The 23431-nt window shown below is 44.3% G+C and overlaps 1 protein-coding gene across 1 annotated transcript in view; it reads left to right on the forward strand.

The window, feature by feature from the left end:
- Positions 1-23431, forward strand: part of rgs6 (regulator of G protein signaling 6) — a 191707-nt gene that overhangs the window by 79941 nt on the left and 88335 nt on the right. Inside the window, exon 3 of the mRNA XM_045721114.2 lies at positions 22543-22639. Coding sequence (XP_045577070.1) covers positions 22543-22639 — 97 coding nt within the window. The remainder of the gene's footprint in view (positions 1-22542; positions 22640-23431) is intronic.

Raw genomic sequence — 23431 nt, forward strand, 5'->3', positions numbered from 1 at the left:
CCTCTCTCTGTGACCTCTCTGTCCTCTCTCTCTGTCACCTCTCTCTGTCACCTCTCTGTCATCTCTCTCTGTCATCTCTCTCTGTCCCATCTCTCTGTCACCTTTCTCTGTCATCTCTCTCTGTCACCTCTCTCTGTCACCTCTCTCTATCACCTCTCTCTGTGACCTCTCTGTCCTCTCTCTCTGTCATCTCTCTCTGTCACCTCTCTCTGTCACCACTCTCTGTCAACTCTCTCTGTGACCTCTCTGTCCTCTCTCTCTGTCATCTCTCTCTGTCACCTCTCTCTGTGACCTCTCTGTCCTCTCTCTCTGTCACCTTTCTCTGTCACCTCTCTCTGTCAACTCTCTCTGTCATCTCTCTCTGTCACCTCCCTCTGTCAACTCTCTCTGTCACCTTTCTCTGTCACCTCTCTCTGTCACCTCTCTCTGTCACCTCTCTCTGTCATCTCTCTCTGTCAACTCTCTCTGTCACCTCTCTCTGTCACCTCTCTCTGTGACCTCTCTGTCCTCTCTCTCTGTCACCTTTCTCTGTCACCTCTCTCTGTCACCTCTCTCTGTCATCTCTCTCTGTCACCTCTCTGTCATCCCTCTCTGTCATCTCTCTCTGTCACCTCTCTCTGTCATCTCTATCTGTCATCTCTCTCAGCATGCAGGCTGCTCTCAAACAAACTGCTATAGTTGACGTTTATCCCAGTCAATGACACATTACATTTTTTTATTTTAATCAGAGAGAGAGATACCAGGAACTACTTGATTCTCCAATTACATTGGATGAGCAACAGGATAAAATACAAGCCTCCAACCCCAAAAAGGCCTGTGGTGTTGATGTTATACTAAATGAAATGATAAAATATACAGACCACAAATTCAAATTGGGTTAAACTCTTCAACATTATCCTCAGCTCTGGCTCCTCCCCAATATTTGGTACAAAGGCCTGATCACCCCAATCCACAAAAGTGGAGACAAATTTGACCCCAATAATTACCGCGGAATCTCGGAAGTATCATCAATAGCAGAGTCCAATATTTCTCAGTGAAAACAATGTCCTGAGTAAATGTCAATTTGGCTTCTTACCGAAATACCGTACAACAGACCACGTACAGTATACACCCTGCATGCATTTACATTTACATTTACATTTAAGTCATTTAGCAGACGCTCTTATCCAGAGCGACTTACAAATTGGTGCATTCACCTTATAATATCCAGTGGAACAACCACTTTACAATAGTGCATCTAAATCTTTTAAGGGGGGGTTAGAAGGATTACTTTATCCTATCCCAGGTATTCCTTAAAGAGGTGGGGTTTCAGGTGTCTCCGGAAGGTGGTGATTGACTCCGCTGTCCTGGCATTGTGAGGGAGCTTGTTACACCATTGGGGTGCCAGAGCAGCGAACAGTTTTGACTGGGCTGAGCGGGAACTGTGCTTCCTCAGAGGTAGGGAGGCGAGCAGGCCAGAGGTGGATGAACGCAGTGCCCTTGTTTGGGTGTAGGGCCTGATCAGAGCCTGAAGGTACGGAGGTGCCGTTCCCCTCACAGCTCCATAGGCAAGCACCATGGTCTTGTAGCGGATGCGAGCTTCGACTGGAAGCCAGTGGAGAGAGCGGAGGAGCGGGGTGACGTGAGAGAACTTGGGAAGGTTGAACACCAGACGGGCTGCGGCATTCTGGATGAGTTGTATGGGTTTAATGGCACAGGCAGGGAGCCCAGCCAACAACGAGTTGCAGTAATCCAGACGGGAGATGACAAGTGCCTGGATTAGGACCTGCGCCGCTTCCTGTGTGAGGCAGGGTCGTACTCTGCGAATGTTGTAGAGCATGAACCTACAGGATCGGGTCACCGCCTTGATGTTAGTGGAGAACAACAGGGTGTTGTCCAGGGTCACGCCGAGGCTCTTAGCACTCTGGGAGGAGGACACAAGGGAGTTGTCAACCGTGATGGCGAGATCATGGAACGGGCAGTCCTTCCCCCGGAGGAAGAGCAGCTCCGTCTTGCCGAGGTTCAGCTTGAGGTGGTGATCCGTCATCCACACTGATATGTCTGCCAGACATGCAGAGATGCGATTCGCCACCTGGTTGTCAGAAGGGGGAAAGGAGAAGATTAATTGTGTGTCATCTGCATAGCAATGATATGAGAGACCATGTGAGGATATGACAGAGCCAAGTGACTTGGTGTATAGCGAGAATAGGAGAGGGCCTAGAACAGAGCCCTGGGGGACACCAGTGGTGAGAGCACGTGGTGCGGAGACAGATTCTCGCCACGCCACCTGGTAGGAGCGACCTGTCAGGTAGGACGCAATCCAAGCGTGGGCCGCGCCGGAGATGCCCAGCTCGGAGAGGGTGGAGAGGAGGATCTGATGGTTCACAGTATCAAAGGCAGCAGATAGGTCTAGAAGGATGAGAGCAGAGGAGAGAGAGTTAGCTTTAGCAGTGCGGAGAGCCTCCGTGCCACAGAGAAGAGCAGTCTCAGTTGAATGCCTAGTCTTGAAACCTGACTGATTAGGATCAAGAAGGTCATTCTGAGAGAGATAGCAAGAGAGCTGGCCAAGGACGGCACGTTCAAGAGTTTTGGAGAGAAAGGAAAGAAGGGATACTGGTCTGTAGTTGTTGACATCGGAGGGATCGAGTGTAGGTTTTTTCAGAAGGGGTGCAACTCTCGCTCTCTTGAAGACGGAAGGGACGTAGCCAGCGGTCAAGGATGAGTTGATGAGCGAGGTGAGGTAGGGGAGAAGGTCTCCGGAAATGGTCTGGAGAAGAGAGGAGGGGATAGGGTCAAGTGGGCAGGTTGTTGGGCGGCCGGCCGTCACAAGACGCAAGATTTCATCTGGAGAGAGAGGGGAGAAAGAGGTCAAAGCACAGGGTAGGGCAGTGTGAGCAGGACCAGCGGTGTCGTTTGACTTAGCAAACGAGGATCGGATGTCGTCAACCTTCTTTTCAAAATGGTTGACGAAGTCATCCGCAGTGAGGGAGGAGGGGGGGGGGGGGAGGGGGAGGAGGATTCAGGAGGGAGGAGAAGGTAGCAAAGAGCTTCCTAGGGTTAGAGGCAGATGCTTGGAGTTTAGAGTGGTAGAAAGTGGCTTTAGCAGCAGAGACAGAAGAGGAAGAGGAAAATGTAGAGAGGAGGGAGTGAAAGGATGCCAGGTCCGCAGGGAGGCGAGTTTTCCTCCATTTCCGCTCGGCTGCCCGGAGCCCTGTTCTGTGAGTTCGCAGTGAGTCGTCGAGCCACGGAGCAGGAGGGGAGGACCGAGCCGGCCTGGAGGATAGGGGACAGAGGAAATCAAAGGATGCAGAGAGGGAGGAGAGGAGGGTTGAGGAGGCAGAATCAGGAGAATGCCCTTATTGACAAGCAAACAAATCAAAACAAAAGCAAAGCTTTTGCTTTGTTAATTTCTAAAAAGATTTAGACTCAATTTGGCATGAGGGTCTGCTATAAAAATTGAAAAAAAAAAAAAAAAACACTGCATGTAGAGCAGAATTAGGCTGATACCCGCCAGTTATCTACATCCAGAAAAGAGCTGTTCAATTCTACAACCACCTGAAAGGAAGTGATTCCCAAACCTTCCATAACAAAGCCATCACTTACAGAGAGATGAACCTGGAGAAGAGTCCCCTAAGCAAGCTGGTCCTGGGGCTCTGTTCACAAACACAAACACACCCCACAGAGCCCCCAGGACAGAAACACATTTAGACCCAACCAAATCATGAGAAAACAAAAAGATAATTACTTGACACACTGGAAAGAATCAACAACAACAACAAAAAACAGAGGAAATTGGAATTCTATCTGGCCCTAAACAGAGAGTACACAGTGGCATAATACATGACCACTATGAACGACCTTAAATTAAGAATATCCTTGACTATGTACTGTACAGACTCAGTACAGTACTATGTACAGTACAGACAGTACAGTGAGCATAGCCTTGCTATTGAGAGAGGCCGCCATAGCCTGTCATCTCTCGAGAGCCAGGTCTGCCTATGAGCCCACTGCCCACAAAATGAGGTGGAAACTGAGCTACACCTTCTAACCTCCTGCCAAATGTATGACCATATTAGAGAGCCATATTTCCCACAGAACACACAGAACCACAAAGAATTTGAAATCAAATCAAACACTGATAAACTCCCATATCTGTTAGGCGAAATCCCGCAGTGTGCAATCACAGCAGCAAGATGTGTAGCCCGTTGCCATGACAAAAGGACAACCAGTGGAGCACAAACAACATTGGAAATACAACCTATATTTATGTGTTTATTTATTTTCTCTTTCATACTTCAACTACTTACACATTGTTACAACTCTGTACATAGACAATAATATAACATTTGAAAATGTCTATATTCTTTAAAAACGTTTGTGAGTGTAATGTTTACTAATGTTTCCCATTGTTTATTTCCCTTTTGTTTATTATCCATTCCACTTGCTTTGGCAATGTAAACATATGTTTCCCATGCCAATAAAGCTTTTTGAATTGAATTGAGAACGGAGAGAGAGAATGACATAGATGCCTGCTGTGTGGTGTGACGCGGCATGACCCTGAGGTTGTGACCCTGACTGCGCCCTATCCCCTTCAGACTGAGAGCGTAACAGACCCCAAACTCACTCTGTTTAATAACAGATATTACAGAGAGAAACACCAGTGTGACTGTGGTCAATGGTAACTAAATTACATCTGGCCTCACATTCAGTATAAAATAGACACTACATTATATGAGTCAGACTCAATTATATGACTTTACAGGAACATTGCTGCATTAGAAAGCTGAAAGGAAGATGGATATGTCACAAATGGCACCCTATTCCCTATATAGTGCACTAATTTAGACCAGGGCATATAGGGCTTTGGTCAAAAGTAGTGCATTATATAGAAAATACAGGTAGGGTGCTATTTGGGAGGCATCCTAAGTCTATATTGGAATGTTGACATTTACATCAAAAGAAGACGGACACCTTATGTGGTCCACTTCACAATAACTAACTGTCATTTCAAGACAAATTGGAATAGAACACTTGAGCTGATCCCTGCAGTAGATGGGACTGTAACCGTTAGCGACAGCAATTCCAACCAATATGTCACAGCGTAATCTCTCATGGAGAGATCTATGTAAACATAACTGGTCCCGTAGAATCTGTCAGGAAGGAAAAGGATACGCGGGATAACGAGCAGCATTAGTTCCAGTGTTTGGGTTTTTCCTCACTGGTTATTTGGACAAATCACGATTCCGCAGGTGTTATCATCTTTTGAAATTCGGGAAGAGGAGAAACATTCGGTCTTAACTTGCAAAGAGAGAGAGTGGAGCTCCTCGTTACGGTTCTGCTCCTTGTTCTAGAAACTCTTGATCTCTTAAGTATGGACCCAGAACTTAATCGAGCAGCTAACCAATTACTTAAGACTTTAGTTCTGGGATAACCGAGACGTCCCAGCGTGACACTATATAAAACACACTGCCAGTCCCCTTGGGTGTACGCTTTGATTGGTCAGTCAGAAAATGATAACATTCTTTGTAACTTCTCTGAGTCTTTATTGGTTGCCTGAAAGCTGTTTCTGGGCAGGTTGGGGCTTGAAGCATTAGAGTTGCGGTTTTGACAACATGCTGAATAAATTGAACTCTAAGTTAACTCTAACTCCCTTTGGATAAAAATGCTCTGCTAAATGACCATGTGATTATTATACTTCCGATGTGTCTGGTTCCTGAAGCTGCATTGAACTCTCAGTTGCTAAATAAAACATCTACTTAAAGGGTAAATTGGCAGTTTAAAACCATAACAAAGCCGGCACCCTGCCATTGTTTTTGGTAAACAACTGAGGGATGGGGAACTTTATCCACTCTCAGATTCATAGAAAAAGCTATGGATGCAATGACTGGTTATCCATCATATAAAGAGTACTGATATAAGCATGTATTAAGGCTATACAATTGTTGCTTTACAATTACAATGTTTACAAACAATGGAATAAAACGTGTATTTTGGGTTCTGATGGGATACGACTGTTAATCTGAGCTCATGAGGGATTTATAAGTTATATTCATCAAGAATTGATGGGAATATATAATTAAATTAAAAGTTAAAAAAAACTAAAAGTATGTGCCAATCGCAGATGTGCTCATTTAATGGCCATGTGATTATTGTATGATTCTGGACTGGTATGATTCCCCAGGGCAGGTGTACAGAGAGGATACCGCTGAGTCCCAAACGGCATCCTATTCCCTACATAGAGTACTAAAGTAGTACACTATATAGGGAATAGGGATTCCATTTGGGACGCAGCCTACATAGGCTGTTGGTCCTCTGAGGCTTGGAGGGCCCTGCTGGAGACTCCACTTTCAGGAAGGCCAAAAAAGATAATCAAGGACAACAACCACCCGAGCCACTGTCTGTTCACACCGCTACCATACAAGAAGGCGAGGTCAGTACAGGTGCATCAAAGCTGGGACAGAGAGACTGTAAAACAGCTTCTATCTCAAGGCCATCAGACTGCTAAACAGCCATCACTAACTCAGAGAGGCTGCTGCCTATGTTGAGACCCACTTTATTAAATGGATCACTAGTCACTTTAAACAATGCCACTTAGGACATCTACTTTGTGCATGACACAAGTAATTTTTCCAACAATTGTTTACAGACAGATTATTTCACTTATAATTCACTGTATCACAATTCCAGTGGGTCAGAAGTTTACATACACTAAGTTGACTGTGCCTTTAAACAGCTTGGAAAATTCCAGAAAATGATGTCATGGTTTTAGAAGCTTCTGATAGGCTAATTGACATCATTTGAGTCAATTGGAGGTGTACCTGTGGATGTATTTCAAGGCCTATCTTCAAACTCGGTGTTTCTTTGCTTGACATCATGGGAAAATCAAAAGAAATCAGCCAAGACCTCAGAAAAAATATTGTAAACCTCCACAAGTCTGGTTCATCCTTGGTGGGTGGGACACAATGCAGATAGCCCGGTTAGCCAATGTGCGGAAGCACTGGTTGGTCGGCCCAAATGAGGTAGTATGTACATGAATGTATAGTGTATAGTGACTATGCATATACTATAAACAGAGAGTAGCAGCAGCGTAAAAAGAGGGGTTGGGGGGGGGGGGGGGGGGGCACACAATGCAAATAGTCCGGGTAGCCATTTGATTACCTGTTCAGGAGTCTTATGGCTTGTGTGTAAAAACTGTTGAAAAACCTTTTTTTCCTAGACTTGGCACTCCGGTACCACTTGCCATGCGGTAGTAGAGAGAACAGTCTATGACTGGGGTGGCTGGGGTCTTTGACAATTTTTAGGGCCTGGATGGCAGGCAGCTTTGCCCCAGTGATGTACTGGGCCGTACGTACTACCCTCTGTAGTGCCTTGCAGTCAGAGATCGCAAGCAATTGCCGTACCAGGCAGTGATGCAACCAGTCAGGATGCTCTCGATGTTGCAGCTGTAAAACCTTTTGAGGATCTCAGGACCCATGCCAAATCTTTTTAGTTTTCTTCACAACTGTCTTGGTGTGTTTGGACCATTCTAGTTTGTTGTTGATGTAGACACCAAGGAACTTGAAGCTCTCAACCTGCTCCACTACAGCCCCGTCGATGAGAATGGAGGCGTGCTTGGTCCTCCTTTTCCTGTAGTCCACAATAATCTCCTTAGTCTTGGTTACGTTGAGGGATAGGTTGTTCATCTGTACAAAAAATAGTATGCAACTATAAACACCATGGGACCACGCAGCTGTCATACCGCTCAGGAAGGAGACGCGTTCTGTCTCCTAGAGATGAACATACTTTGGTGCGTAAAGTGCAAAACAATCCCAGAACAACAGCAAAGGACCTTGTGAAGATACTGGAGGAAATAGCTACAAAAGTATCTATATCCACAGTAAAACGAGTCCTATATGGACATAACCTGAAAGGCCACTCAGCAAGGGAGAAGCCACTGCTCCAAAACTCCCAGAAAAAAAGCCAGACTACGGTTTGCAGCTGCACATGGGGACAAAGGTCATACTTTTTGGAGGCATGTCCTCTGGTCTGATGAAACAAAAATAGAACTGCTTGGCCTGTTGTCCGGACCCCTGGCAGTCTCTATGTGGGTGCCACAAGGTTCAATTCTCGGGCCGACTCTACTCTCTGTATACATCAATAATGTCGCTCTTGCTGCTGGAGATTCTGTGATCCACCTCTACGCAGACGACACCATTCTGTATACCTCTGGCCCTTCTTTGTACACTGTGTTAACTAACCTCCAGATGAGCTTCAATGCCATACAACTCTCCTTCCGTGGCCTCCAACTGCTCTTAAATGTGAGTAAAACTAAATGCATGCTCTTCAACCGATCGCTGCCCACACCTGCCCGCCTGTCCAGCATCACTACTCTGGACGGTTCTGAGTTAGAATATGTGGACAACTACAAATACCTAGGTGTCTGGTTAGACTGTAAACTCTCCTTCCAGACTCACATGAAACATCTCCAATTCAAAATTAAATATTGAATCGGCTTCCTATTTTGCAACAAAGCATCCTTCACTCATGCTGCCAAACATACCCTCGTAAAACTGACCGTCCTACCGATCCTCGACTTCGGCGATGTAATTTACAAAATAGCCTCCAACACTGTACTCAACAAATTGGATGCAGTCTATCACAGTGCCATCCGTTTTGTCACCAAAGCCCAATATACTATCCACCACTGCGACCTGTACGCTCTCGTTGGCTGGCCCTCGCTTCATACTCGTCGCCAAACCCACTGGCTCCAGGTCATCTACAAGTCTCTGCTAGGTAAAGACCCTCCTTATCTCAGCTCACTGGTCACCATAGCAGCACCCACTCGTAGCACGCGCTCCAGCAGGTATATCTCACTGGTCACCCCCAAAGCCAAATCTTCCTTTGGCCGCCTCTCCTTCCAGTTCTCTGCTGCCAATGACTGGAACAAACTGCAAAAATCTCTGAAGCTGGAGACTTTTACCTCCCTCACTAGCTTTAAGCACCAGCTGTCAGAGCAGCTCACAGATCACTGCACCTGTATATAGCTCATATGTAAATAGCCCATCCAATCTACCTCATCCCCATACTGTATTTATTTACTTATCTTGCTCCTTTGCACCCCAGTATCTCTACTTGCAGATTCATCTTCTGCACATTCTACCATTCCAGTGTTTAATTGCTATATTGTAATTACTTCACCACCATGGCTTATTTATTGCCTTACCTCTCTTATCCTACCTCATTTGCACATGCTGTATATAGATTGTTGTACTGTATTATTGATTGTATGTTTGTTTATTTCATGTGTAACTCTGTGTTGTTGTCTGTGTCAAACTGCTTTGCTTTATCTTGGCCAGGTCGCAGTTGCAAATGAGAACTTGTTCTCAACTAGCCTACCTGGTTAAATAAATAAATAAAATGACCATTGTTATGTTTGGAGGAAAAAGGGGGAGGCTTGCAAGCCGAAGAACACCATCCCAACCGTGAAGCATGGGGGTGGCAGCATCATGTTGTGGGGGTGCTTTGCTGCAGGAGGAACTGGAGCACTTCACAAAATAGATGGTATCATGAGGTAGGAAAAATATGTGGATGTATTGAAGCAACATCTCAAGACATCAGTCAGGAAGTTAAAGCTTGGTCACAAATGGGTCTTCCAAATGGACAATGACCCAAAGCATACTTCCAAATTTGTGGCAAAATGGCTTAAGGACAACAAAGTCAAGGTATTGGAGTGGCCATCACAAACCCCTGACCTCAACCCTATAGAAAATTTGTGGGCAGAACTGAAAAAGCAGGCCTGCAAACCTGACTCAGTTACACCAGCTCTGTCAGGAGGAATGGGCCAAAATTCCCCCAACTTATTGTGGGATCTTGTGGAAGGCTACCCGAAACGTTTTACAAAAGTTAAGCAATTTAAAAGGCAATGCTACCAAATATGAATTGAGTGTTTCTAAACGTCTGACCCACTAGGAATGTGATGAAAGAAATAAAAGCTGAAATAAATCATTCTCTCTACTATTATTCTGACATTTCACATTCTTAAAATAAAGTGGTGATCCTAACTGACCTAAGACAGGGATTTTTTACTTGGATTAAATGTCAGGAATTGTGAAACACTGAGTTTAAATGTATTTGGCTAAAGTGTATGTAAACTTCCGACTTCAACTGTACATATTCTCATTCACCCCTTTCGATTTGTGTGTATTAGGTAGTTGTTGTGAAATTGTTAGATTACTTATTAGATATTACTGCACTGTTGGAAATAGAAGCGCAAGCATTTCACTACACACACATTGCTAACCATGTGTACTTAACAAATAAAATTTGATTTGATTTGACTACCATGACCTGACTGACAGAAGCTGTGGGAGTCATGGAACTGTCTGGATCTGTGTCTGTCTGTCTGGATCTGTCTGTCTGTCTGTCTGTCTGTCTGTCTGTCTGTCTGTCTGTCTGTCTGTCTGTCTGTCTGTCTGTCTGTCTGTCTGTCTGTCTGTCTGTCTGTCTGTCTGTCTGTCTGTCTGTCTGTCTGTCTGTCCGTCCGTCCGTCCGTCCGTCCGTCCGTCCGTCCGTCCGTCCGTCCGTCCGTCCGTCCGTCCGTCCGTCCGTCCGTCCGTCCGTCCGTCCGTCCGTCCGTCCGTCCGTCCGTCCGTCCGTCCGTCCGTCCGTCCGTCCGTCCGTCCGTCCGTCCGTCCGTCCGGGGAGTAAAGGTGGTCTTTGAAGTAAAGTTAATGTTCTCTCAGAGGCATAAACGTGCAGGGACACACAGACAGACTCACACACACTCTTACTATCTCCCAGCTGCTAATCCCATAAAGGCCTGATTGGTGGAGTGCTGCAGAGATAGTTGTGCTTCAGGAAGGTTCTCTCATCTCCACAGAGGATCTCTGGAGCTCTGTCAGAGTAACCATCAGGTTCTTGGTCGCCTCCCTGACCAAGGCCTTTCTCCCCCGATTGCCCAGTTTGGCCAGCTCTAGGAAGAGTCTTGGTGGTTCCAAACATCTTCCATTTAGGAATGATGGAGGCCACTGTGTTCTTGGGGACCTTCAGTGCTGCAGACATGTTTTGGTACCCTTCCCCAGATCTGTGCCTCGACACAATCCTGTCTCGGAGCTCTACGGACAATTCTTTGACCTCATGGCTTCGTTTTTGCTCTGACATTAACTGTCAACTGTGGGACAGGTGTGTCTTCCAAATCATGTCCAATCAATTGAATTTACCACAGTTGGACTCCAATCAAGATGTAGAAACATCTCAAGGATGATCAATGGAAACAGGATGCACCTGAGTTCAATTTAGAGTCTCATAGCACATAAATAAGGTATTTCTGTTTTTATTTTTTTTTTATCTAAAAACTTGTTTTCACTTTGTCATTATGGGGTATTGTGGGTAGATTGATGAGTACATTTTTTTTAAATCCATTTTAGAATAAGGATGTAACGTAACAAAATGTGGAAAAAGGGAAAGGGTCTGAATACTTTCTGAATGCACTGTATGTAACGATCGTCTGGAAGAGGGGACCAAGATGCAGCGTGGTAAGTGGTCATAATGATTTTTAATGATACACTTCAAAAAACAAACAGGGAAACCGAAAGCCAACAGTTCTATCGGTGCAAACCACACAACAGAAACAACTACCCACAAAACCCCAAAGGAAAACAGGCTGCCTAAGTATGATTCCTAATCAGAGACAACGATAGACAGCTGCCTCTGATTAGGAACCCTACTCGGCCCAAAACAAAGAAATACAAAAACATAGAAAAAGGAACATAGAACGCCCACCCAAAGTAACACCCTGGCCTAACCAAAATAAAGAACAAAAAACCCCTCTCTATGGCCAGGGCGTTACACTGTAATACCTGGCCTTGTTAGTTACAGTTCAGAATATATATTTTTTTACACCAAGGTCAGTTTAGTAAAATCTTGCCTTGTGTCTGCCCTGTCTTTAGTTTAGTATATCACCTGACCATGTAGTAGGAAAAATAAAAAATAATGTCATTTAATAGGGACAGGAAAACTCTACTGCACTGAAACAGAGTTTTATACTTATTGTGACTGTACTTCCCCCATAAAGGGAACATTGATTTAGTTCCAGTATACTGCCCTACCAAGCAAAAAAGGAAGCAAACTGCTCATGGCGTGGAACTGAGAAAAACGGCTTTTATTTACCTTGGTTTTACAGTAACTTTATACAGTTACTGCTAACATGACCTCCATTTTCTCCAAAACACAATACAATAGAGGCAGGATACTTGTCCACATGAATAAGCTTGTATTTCATGTTGCAAAAATGACATGAACACATTTTCGACCAAATGAGCAGTTACTGGAGTGAACCATTATCTTACTGTCTGCACTAGATATTCACTGTCTGCCTGACTGTGTTTGACTTGGCACATTCATTGTGGGTATAAATAAGGCCAGGTACATTGGCGTCTAATAGAAATCCCATCATTCATCAGCCTGAGGTGTTCTGCACCTGACCTTGAGACATTTATTCAGCCATCAACTGGCAGTACTTGTTAGAGAGCGAGTGATAGGGAGGCAGAGAAAGAGGTGTCACGAATCGGCTCCTAGCCCGTAAAAAAGAGGGAGACAACCTTAGAGATAACGGAATAACAAAAATATATTTATTAAACAAAGTAAACTACATCCTAGTAACAATGGTGTGTGTAGTCCGTAGAGTAAGTGAGTGGATGGGTACATAGATGGGGATAATGAGGGGTGTTGAGAGGTGCCAAAGCAAACAAAAAGCCACAAAGTTACACAACTAAAATCCAACAGTGTGTCTGCGTGGAGAGAGTCTCCTCAAATGAATGGGGGAAAGGTGTATGTGTCCCAATTCGCTGACGACACTCCCGGCTCCGCCCACCAACATCCTATTAAGGAAAACAAGAGCAAAGAGAAAGAATTCGGCAGACAGAGTGGGAGGGGAAAGAGGAAGAAGGCAGAGAAAGAGGAGAGAGAGAGAGAGAGAGAATTAGAAGGAGCGAGAGAGAGAAAGAGAAGGGAGGGAGAGGGCGAGTGAGAGAGAGGACAGAATGAGAGAGAGAGAGAGAGAGAGAGAAAGAGAGAGGGGAGAGAGAAAATAATTGAGAGAGGGAGAGAGAGAGACAGAAAGAAAGAGAGAGAGGTGCTCACATAACTTTCATTAGTTGGCTAAGGTTAGCATGCTAGCTAGTTACAGTGCCTTCAGAAAGCATTCTCACCCCTTTACTTTTTCCACATTTTATCATGTTACTAGGGCTGTGTTGACCATATTACTGCCACACCAGCAGTCATGGGACATGACTGCAGTAAAATTCCACATGACTGTTGAGTCACTATAATCTATTTTTATGCACTCTGGTTTTGTGTTGGTAGTACCCGTCCCTAATGGCCTGGTACTCAGGGCTCTATTGTCCCTCCATCAGGTCCTAATGGCCTGGTACTCAGGGCTCTATTGTCCCTCCATCAGGTCCTAATGGCCTGGTACTAAATCACATCAAACACTGATTATCAAAACAGTATCCTGCTTTTAAAAGACACCTTTCTGTGAATAATCAATTTGAAGAAAGAAGTTCAACAGCAGGTTGAAACTGAGTGTAAAACATGTTCTTTGTGGAGGTTGTTTCAAAGCCTAACACAACGAAATGGACAGCGCTTTCTAAAGTGATGATTCATTCAAAACAGCCATATAGTACGGGGGAAAAAATGTATGAAATGTATGCATTCACTACTGTAAGTCTCTCTGGATAAGAGCGTCTGCTAAATGACTAAAATGTAAAAAAATATATATCCATATTTTATGTTATTTTACCGTTATTTTACCAGGTAAATTGACTGAACACATTCTCATTTACAGCAATGACCTGGAGAATAGTTACAGGGGAGAGGAGGGGGGATGAATGAGCCAATTGTAAGCTGGGGATGATTAGATGGCCATGATGGTATGAGGGCTGAAATATATAAAGGTCATCTCGTCAAACAAGTGAGGCTCTCCAGTCTCCATGCTCATCCGTTCCTCATTCAACATATTTAATACTACTTCACTCATCCTGCTTTAAATGTCTTCCATCCTAGCTGTTTTACATTCCCTGAGACCAACTTGAAATATTTCCAAGCTCACATATTGTCAGATTGTCAATAAACAGCCGCACTAGTGATCTCCTTTCTGTATCTTCAAATTTTATGCGAGAAAAAAACCCTGAATATGCTGGATGCTACGCTTTAATTAGATCGTTCAGTGCAGATATGATACGCTGCCAGACCGCACCGGAGTGTCACTCCATACATCTAGTAAAGGCAGATCAAAGTTGAATCAATGTCTTTGAAGATCACATAATGATTCATTAGTATTCTTTATAACATAACCTACTTTAATATCATAGTATAACGTTACTGTCACACCAAGAAAAACAGCACCTAATTTCTTATGAGATTTAGGATGGTTAGATGAATAGTCCATCAACAATTAATATCATGCGGCCAAAACTCAACAGCGCGCGAATGTAGGCTACAAGGCAGAATGTGCTTTGACTGGAACAAAATACAGGAAGGCTACGTATATTTTTTTGGTATCGATGAAGGTATTTGATTGGGGAATGGGGATCCATTTTTATGATGGGGAAATTATAATCAAATCAAATTTTATTGGCTTACATACGCGTGTTTTGCAGATGTTATTGCGGGTGTAGAGAAATGCTTGTAATGCACACCATAATACACACACACACACCCACGCACACAAACACTTACACACACATGCACACAAACACTTATACACAATACACACAAACACTTACACACACACTCACTTTGCTTGTACTCATGTTATAGCATGTTATTAAGTTAACGCTTGACTTTTGTATTAATTATTTTTAATAAAAATGTTGTATCTAGATGTCATGTATTCATTATCTTTAACTGGTTAAATGTTTGTAGTTTACATGTTTCAGTAATGATTAACATAGTCGTAAATCTGTGCTTGATTTATTTTTTGGTATATTTGGCATTTTTATACACATTCTGTATTTCCACTGAAGAAAGCAATAATTAATCAGCACACTACCGTAAATAAATGGACACTTCCGGTTATAAAATGGGGGGGTGAGTACCACCCTACCGAAAGTGGCTGTGCCATTCTGATAACTGATAATCTGCTAGGTGGTTGCTACTTAAGTCCCCAGGACATTCACAGTATTAGTCACGACTGCCTTCTCTTCTTGTGCACCAGAGGCATGGAATAGTCTACAATCCATGCTTCATCTAGATATGTTAGTGCCACTGAATTCATTTAAAATATTGATGGGAGACTCTGTTACAGAGGAGTGTAAATGCTTTTTTTTAGGCTGGATCATGTTGTTGTATGTTTTAATTCTATAATGTATTGATTGTTGCTGCCTTCTTGGACAGGTCTCCCTTGAAAAAGAGACTGGGTCTCAATGGGCGTTTCCTGGTTAAATAAAGGTTAAATAAAAAAAAATTGTTGAGACGTTGTAGTCTAAACTGCCTGGTATGTGTAAATACCCATTAGCTGTCAGCATGTCCAGTTGTTAGGTACTAATGTGGATTGTGACACTAGGCAAGGTTATGAGCTGTCCTGTCTGTTCTGTAACATAACATTTGATCACTGTCCAATCAAAGTTCAATCAAAGGTATTTATAAAGCCCTTTTTACATCAGCCGATGTCACAAAGTGCTTATACAGAAACTCAGCCTAAAACCCCAAACAGCAAGCAATGCAGATGTAGAAGCACGGTGGCTAGGAAAAACTCCCTAGAAAGGCCAGAATCTAGGAAGAAACCTAGAGAGGAATCAGGCTATGAGGGGTGGCCAGTCCTCTTCTGTCTGTGCCGGGTGGAGATTATAACAGAACATGGCCAAGATGTTCAAACGATCATAGATTACCTGCAGGGTCAGATAATAATAATCACAGTAGTTGTAGAGGGTGCAACAGGTCAGCACCTCAGAAGTAAATGTCAGTTGGCTTTTCATCGCCGATCATTCAGAGTTAGAGACAGCAGGTGCGGAGGAGAGAGGGTCCTAAACAGCAGGTCCGGGACAAGGTAGCACGTCCAGTGAACCGGTCAGGGTTCCATAGCCGCAGACAGAACAGTTGAAACTGGAGCAGCAGCATGACCAGGTGGACTGGGGACAGCAAGGAGTCATCAGGCCAGGTAGTCCTGAGGCATGGTCCTAGTGCTCAGGTCCTCCTAGATAAGAGAGAGAAAGAGAGAGAGAAAAAGCGAGAAAGAGAGAGAGAAAGAGAAAGAAAGAGAAAAAGAGAGAGAATTAGAGGGAGCATAATAAAATTCACACAGGACACCGGATGAGACAGGAGAAATACTCCAGATATAACAGATTGACCCTAGCCCCTCGACACAAACTTTTGCAGCATAAATACTGGAGGCTGAGACAGGAGGGGTCGGGAGACACTCTGACCCTGTCTGACCAAACAGGCAGGATATAACCCCACCCACTTTGCCAAAGCACAGCCCCCACACCACTAGAGGGATGTCTCCAACCACCAACTTACCGTCCTAAGACAAGGCCGAGTATAGCCCACAACGATCTCCGCCATGGCACAACCCAAGGGGGGGGCGCCAACCCAGACAGGAAGACCACGTCAGTGACTCAACCCACTCAAGTGACGCACCCCTCCTAGGGACGGCATGGAAGAGCACCAGTAACCCAGTGACTCAGCGCCCGTAATAGGGTTAGAGGCAGAGAATCCCAGTGGAGAGAGGGGAACCGGCCAGGCAGAGATAGCAAGGGCGGTTCGTCACTCCAGTGCCTTTCTGTTCTCCTTCACACCCCTGGGCCAGACTACACCCAATCATAGGACATACTGAAAAGATGAATCTTCAATAAAGACTTAAAGGTGGAGACCAAGTCTGCGTCTCTCACATGGATAGGCAGACCATTCTATAAAAATGGAGCTTTATAGGAGAAAGCCCTGTCTCCAGCTGTTTGCTTAGAAATTCTAGGGACAGTAAGGAGGCCTGCGTCTTCTGATTGTAGCGTACGTGTAGGTATGTATGGCAGGACCAAATCGGAAAGATAGGTAGGAGCAAGCCCATGTAATGCTTTGTAGGTTAGCAGTACTACCTTGAAATCTGCCCTAGCCTTAACAGGAAGCCGGTGTAGAGAGGCTAGCACTGGAGTAATATCATAAAATTTTGGGGTTCTAGTTAATATTCCAGCAGACGTGTTGAGCTGAAAAAAAGCTGTCCTTGAAATATTTCTGATATGTTCGTTAAAAGAGAGATCAGGGTCCAGAGTAACGCCGAGATCCTTCACAGTTTTATTTGAGATGACTGTACAACCGTCAAGATTAATTGTCAGATCCAACAGAAGATCTATTTGTTTCTTGGGACCTGGAACATGCATCACTGTTTTGTCAGAGTTTAAAGTAAAATGTTGCCGCCATCCGCTTCCTTATGTTGAAAAACAGGCTTCCAGTGAGGGCAATTTTGGGGCTTCACCGTGTTTCATCGAAATGTACAGCTGTGTATCGTCCACATAGCAGTGAAAGTTAACATTGTGTTTCCAAATGACATCACCAAGAGTTAAAATATACAGTGAAAACAATAGTGGTCCTAAAACAGAACCTTGAGGAACACCAAAATGTACAGTTGATTTGTCAGAAGAAAAACCATCCACAGAGACAAACTGATATCTTTCCGACAGATAAGATCTAAACCAGGCCAGAACTTGTCCATGTAGACCAATGTGGATGTCCAATCTCTCCAAAAGAATGTGGTGATCGATGGTATCAAAAGCAGCAATAAGGTCTAGGAGCACAAGGACAGTTGTAGAGCCTCGGTCTGATGCCATTAAAAGGTCATTTACCACCTTCACGAGTGCAGTCTCAGTGCTATGATGGGGTCTAAAACAAGACTGAAGCATTTCGTATACATTGTTTGTCTTCAGGAAGGCAGTGAGTTGCTGCACAACAGCTTTTTCATTTTTTTTTGAGAGGAATGGGAGATTCGATATAGGTCAAGGTTTGGCTTTTTCAAGAGAGGCTTAGTGAGTTTGGTACACATCTTGTGGATAGAGAGCTGTTTATTATGTTCAACATAGGAGGGCCAAGCACAGGAAGCAGCTCTTTCAGTAGTTTAGTTGGAATAGGGTCCAGTATGCAGCTTGAAGGTTTAGAGGCCAAGACTATTTTTATCAACGTGTCAAGAGATATATTATTAAAAAACTTGAGTGTCTCCCTTGATCCTGGGTCCTGGCAGAGCTGTGCAGACTCAGGACAACTGAGCTTTAAAGAGGAGAAATATGCAGATTTAAAGGGGAGTCTGTAATTTTCTTTCAAATGATCATGATCTTTTTGTCGAAGAAGTTCATGAATTTAGCACTGCTGAAGTGAAGGCCATCCTCTCTTGGAGAATGTTGCTTTTTAGTTAGCTTTGTGACAGTATCAAAAATAAATTGTGGATTGTTCTTATTCTCCTCAATTAAGTTGGAAAAATAGGATGATCAAGCAGCAGTGAGGGCTCTTCGATACTGCACGGTACTGTCTTTCCAAGCTAGTGGAAAAACTTCCAGTTTGGTGTGGCGCCATTTCCGTTCCAATTTTCTGGAAGCTTGCTTCAGGGCTCGGGTATTTTCTGTATACCAGGGAGCTAGTTTCTTATGACAAATGTTTTTGTTTTTAGGGATGCGACTGCATCTAGGGTATTACGTAAGGTTAAATTTTGTTCCACAGTTAGGTGGTTAACCGATTTTTATACTCTGACATCCTTGGGTAGGTGGAGGGAGTCTGTAAGAACGTCTAGGAATCTTTGGGTTGTCTGAGATTTATAGCACGGCTTTTGAATGATCCTTGGTTGGGGTCTGAGCAGATTACTTTGTTGCGATTGCAAACATAATAAAATGGTGGTCGAATAGTCCAGGATTATGAGGAAAAACATTAAGATCCGCAATATGTTTTCCATGGAACAAAACTAGGTCCAGAGTATAACTGTGGCAGTGAGTAGGTCCAGAGACATGTTGGACAAAACCCACTGAGTCGATGATGGCTCAGAAAGCCTTTTGGACTGGGTCTGTGGACTTTTTCATGTGAATATTAAAGTCACCAAAAATTGGAATATTGCCTGCCATGACTACAAGGTCTGATAGGAATTCAGGGAACTCAGTGAGGAATGCTGTATAGGACCCTGGAGGCCTAAAAACAGTAGCTATAAAAAAGTGATTGAGTAGGCTGCATAGATTTCATGACTAGAAGCTCAAAAGATGAAAACGTAATTTTTTTTTGTAAATTGAAATTTGCTATCGTAAATGTTAGCAACGCCTTTGCGGGATGCGCGGGGGATATGGTCACTAGTGTAACCAGGAGGAGAGGCCTCATTTAACACAGTAAATTCATCAGGATTAAGCCATGTTTCAGTCAGGCCAATCACATCAAGATTATGATCAGTGATTAGTTCATTGACTATAACTGCCTTGGAAGTGAGGGATCTAACATTAAGTAGCCCTATTTTGAGATGTAAGATTTCACAATCTCTTTCAATAATGGCAGGAATGGAGGAGGTCTTTATTCCAGTGAGATTGCTAAAGTGAACACCGCCATGTTTTGTTTTGCCAAACCTAGATTGAGGCACAGACACTGTCTCAATGGGGAAAGCTGAGCTGACTACACTGACTGTGCTAGTGGCAGACTCCACTAAGCTGGCAGGGTGGCTAACAGCCTGCTGCCTGGCCTGCACCCTATCTCACTGTGGAGCTAGAGGAGTTAGAGCCCTGTCTATGTTCATAGATAAGATGAGAGCACCCCTCCAGCTAGGATGGAGTCCGTCACTCCTCAGCAGGCCAGGCTTGGTCTTGTTTGTGGGTGAGTCCCAGAAAAAGGGCCAATTATCTACAAATTCTATCTTCTGGGACGGGCAGAAAACAGTTTTCAACCAGCGATTGAGTTGTGAGACTGCTGTAGAGCTCATCACTCCCCCTAACTGGGAGGGGGACAGAGACAAATATTCGATGCCGACACATCTTTCTAGCTGATTTACACGCTGAAGCTATGTTGCGCTTGGTGACCTCTGACTGTTTCATCCTAACATCATTGGTGCCACCGTGGATAACAATATCCCTATACTCTCTACACTCGCCAGTTTTAGCCTCAGCCAGCACCATCTTCAGATTAGCCTTAACGTCGGTAGCCCTGCCCCCTGGTAAACAGTGTATGATCGCTGGATGATTAGTTTTAAGTCTACTATTGCGGGTAATGGAGTCGCCAATGACTAGGGTTTTCAATTTGTCAGAGCTAACGGTGGGAGGCTTCGGCGTCTCAGACCCCGTAACGGGAGGAGTAGAGTCCAGAGAAGGCTCGGACTCTGACTCCGACTCGCTTAATGGGGAGAACCGGTTGAAAGTTTCTGTCGGCTGAATGAGCGACACCGGTTGAGCATTCCTACAGCATTTCCCTCCAGAAGCCATGAGAAAGTTGTCCGGCTGCGGGGACCGTGCGAGGGGGTTTATACTAACGTTACTATCTGTACTTACTGGTGGCACAGACGCTGTTTCATCCTTTCCTACACTGAAATTACCCTTGCCTAACGATTGCGTCTGAAGCTGGGCTTGCAGCACAGCTATCCTCGCCGTAAGGTGATCGTTCTCCTGTATATTATGAGTACAGCGACTGCAATTAGAAGGCATTATGTTAATGTTACTACTTAGCTACTTAGCGTCTGGTGGAGGTCCTGTAGAACCATGTCCAGATAAAACATCCGGGGTGAAAAAGTTGAATGAAAAAAGTAGAGCGAGGGAAAAATAAAAAATATAAACTGGTAATTAAAATGTAAAAACAGTAAAGTTGTCAGGTAGCAAAGAAACATTAGCAACAAACCGCACAGCAGCACGTAAACAAGTCTACTGTTGATTGTGATGTTTAGCCAGAGGCTGGAGGTGTATGTCTCCAAACTACTCTACAACTGGGTTTTACATGACTGTGGTACCGTTCTGCTGAGGAAAGGTTACAGCATTGTGTTCACCCCAAAATATACAATTAATGTTGATGATATAGGCTAGTGTAGATTTGGGTGGTAGAGTATAATTTGGACAGATATATACTGCAACACAGTGGAAGGTGCTTTCCTAAACAGGTCAAACGAAAGTACATGTAAATACCTAGTCAGTTGTACCACTGAATGCATTCAACTGAAATGTGTATTTCCACATTCAACCCAACCCCTCTGAATCAGAGAGGGGGAGCTGCCATAATCAACATCCACAGCACTCAGGGAATAATTGCCTTGTTCAGGGGCAGAATGATAGACTTTTAACCTAGTCAGATCGGGGATTTGATCCAGCAACCTTTCGGTTATTGGCCCAATGCTCTAACCATTAGGCTACCTGCCACCCCATATGTACCAGTAGAGTACATAAAGATGGTAGGTTTTAACCTACATGAGAACATACCAGTAGAGTACATAGAGATGGTAGGTTTTAACCTAAGTTCAGTACATGTATGTTTTGCACGTCCTTGTATGTCAGATGTTCTTGGGTTTTTGTGTGTTTCCCACTCTATACAAGTGTCAGCATGATTTTTTTGTCACATGATTCATTGAATGTGCATTTCTCTCCCTATGGTTGCTTGCTAATTTTGCTCCAGAATTGTGTTCCCTTCGCTCTCTCTATTTCTCTCTCTTTCCTTCTCTCTCTCTCTCTCTCTCTCTCTCTCTCTCTCTCTCTCTCTCTCTCTCTCTCTCTCTCTCTCTCTCTTCTCTCTCTCTCTCTCTCTCTCTCTCTCTCTCTCTCTCTCTCTCTCTCTCTCTCTCTCTCTCTCTCTCTCTCTCTCTCTCTCTCTGTCTAGCACACATACACACACACAGTGAGAAGCAGAGGGATGACAACATATAATCTAAACACCAAACAGCTAGATCAAATATAATCAGATTTCTCTGCTCTGAGGTGGAAACATGTTTTATTACTGGCTACAGGGCGATTAATATGCATAAGGTGTGCGTGTGTGTGTGCATGCCTGTGTCTATGTGTGTGTGATGTGACTGGAATTAAAATGTCAACGGTCTGTGTTTCTCCTCATACTCAAACCCGCCGTCGACACATCACACTCTCTATAAAGTTGATAGACTTGAGCGTTGTATTTAATGCTCTGGAACTAAACGGGTTGTAGCTAAGTGCTCAGTAAAGCCACGTAATAGGCCTACAGATGTGATGTCATCGGTTGTGACCAATCGTGTAATTTATTATTAATTGTTCATTTCCAGAATAACCTGTATAAATAAAGGTTCAATGAAAATAATGTGTGAAGTGGTGCATGGGTAAAGAGGAGGGGGGGGGAACTCGGGGTTCTTTTGAAGATAGGTCCCCCCCCCCCCCCCCGCGATGAGAGAGAGTTCCGAGGCCGCGGGGACGACAGGTGACCTTTAACCTCGCGTCTATGTCTTCTTATGTCCGTGACGTCAACTCTACCGGCTCTCTAACCTGAATCTTGTTACTTACTTGAACTCTGACCTAAGCTCTCATACAGTGTTTACCTGTACACCTTCACTCTCACCTACTCTTCATCATTCTCATTTTAACCGCAACCTTCATCTTTTCAAAACCTACCTTACCTCAATCTCTCCTCTCCCTGCAGATTGAGGAGATAGTGACCCGTATCCAGGATGAGACTGAGGGTGTTCCCATCAGAACTGTCAAGAGCTTCCTGACCAAGATACCCAGCGTCGTCACAGGTGAAAAGTGTAGAGTTGCAGACAGACGTGTCTTTGTGTGTGGCTGCGTCTGTGTGTGTATCTGGCCCACACACACACACACACACACACAGAGCCACAGAGCCACAGAGGACCATGAGCAGAGCAGCATATCAATAAACACTGTTACTAATGCGCAACGGCTGGCGCTCAAACACGGATATCAAGAGAAACACAGACGGACGCATGTAGGCAACATTTCTGTAGTTGAGAGGATAGTCTCTCTTTCTCTCCTTCTCTCTCTCTCAGTTTCTTTCCCTCTCTCTCCTTTTCTCTCCCTCTCTCACTTTGTTTCTCTCCCTCTCTCTCTCCATTTCTCTCCCTCTCTCTCTCCTTCTGTTTTTCTCTCTCTGTTTCTCTCTCTTTCAGCAGAAGCTAAAGCTTTTATTTTACACAGGGGAGGTTTATATTGAGTAAATAGTAACTGCACTATTTTCACTCTTTGGTTTAACTCTGCCGAAGTAACTCTGCCAAAGTAAAGAAAAACCTACGCTTGGCGCAGTGGTCTAAGGGACTGCATCGCAGTGCTAAGGCGTCATTACAGCCCTGGGTTCGATCCCAGGCTGTGTCACAACTGGCCGCGACCGGGAGAAATATGAGGTGGCACAGAATTTTCCCAGTGTCATCCGGGTTAGGGGAGGGTTTGGCCGGCCGGGATGTCCTTGTCTCATCGTGCTCTAGTGACTCCTTGTGGCGGGCCGGGTGCCTGCAAGCTGACCTCAATCGTCAGTTGGACGGTGTTTCCTCCAACACATTGATGCGGCTGGCTTCTGG

Source organism: Salmo salar, chromosome 06 (assembly GCF_965601325.2).
Source record: "Salmo salar chromosome 06, fSalSal1, whole genome shotgun sequence".
Taxonomy (NCBI): domain Eukaryota; kingdom Metazoa; phylum Chordata; class Actinopteri; order Salmoniformes; family Salmonidae; genus Salmo; species Salmo salar.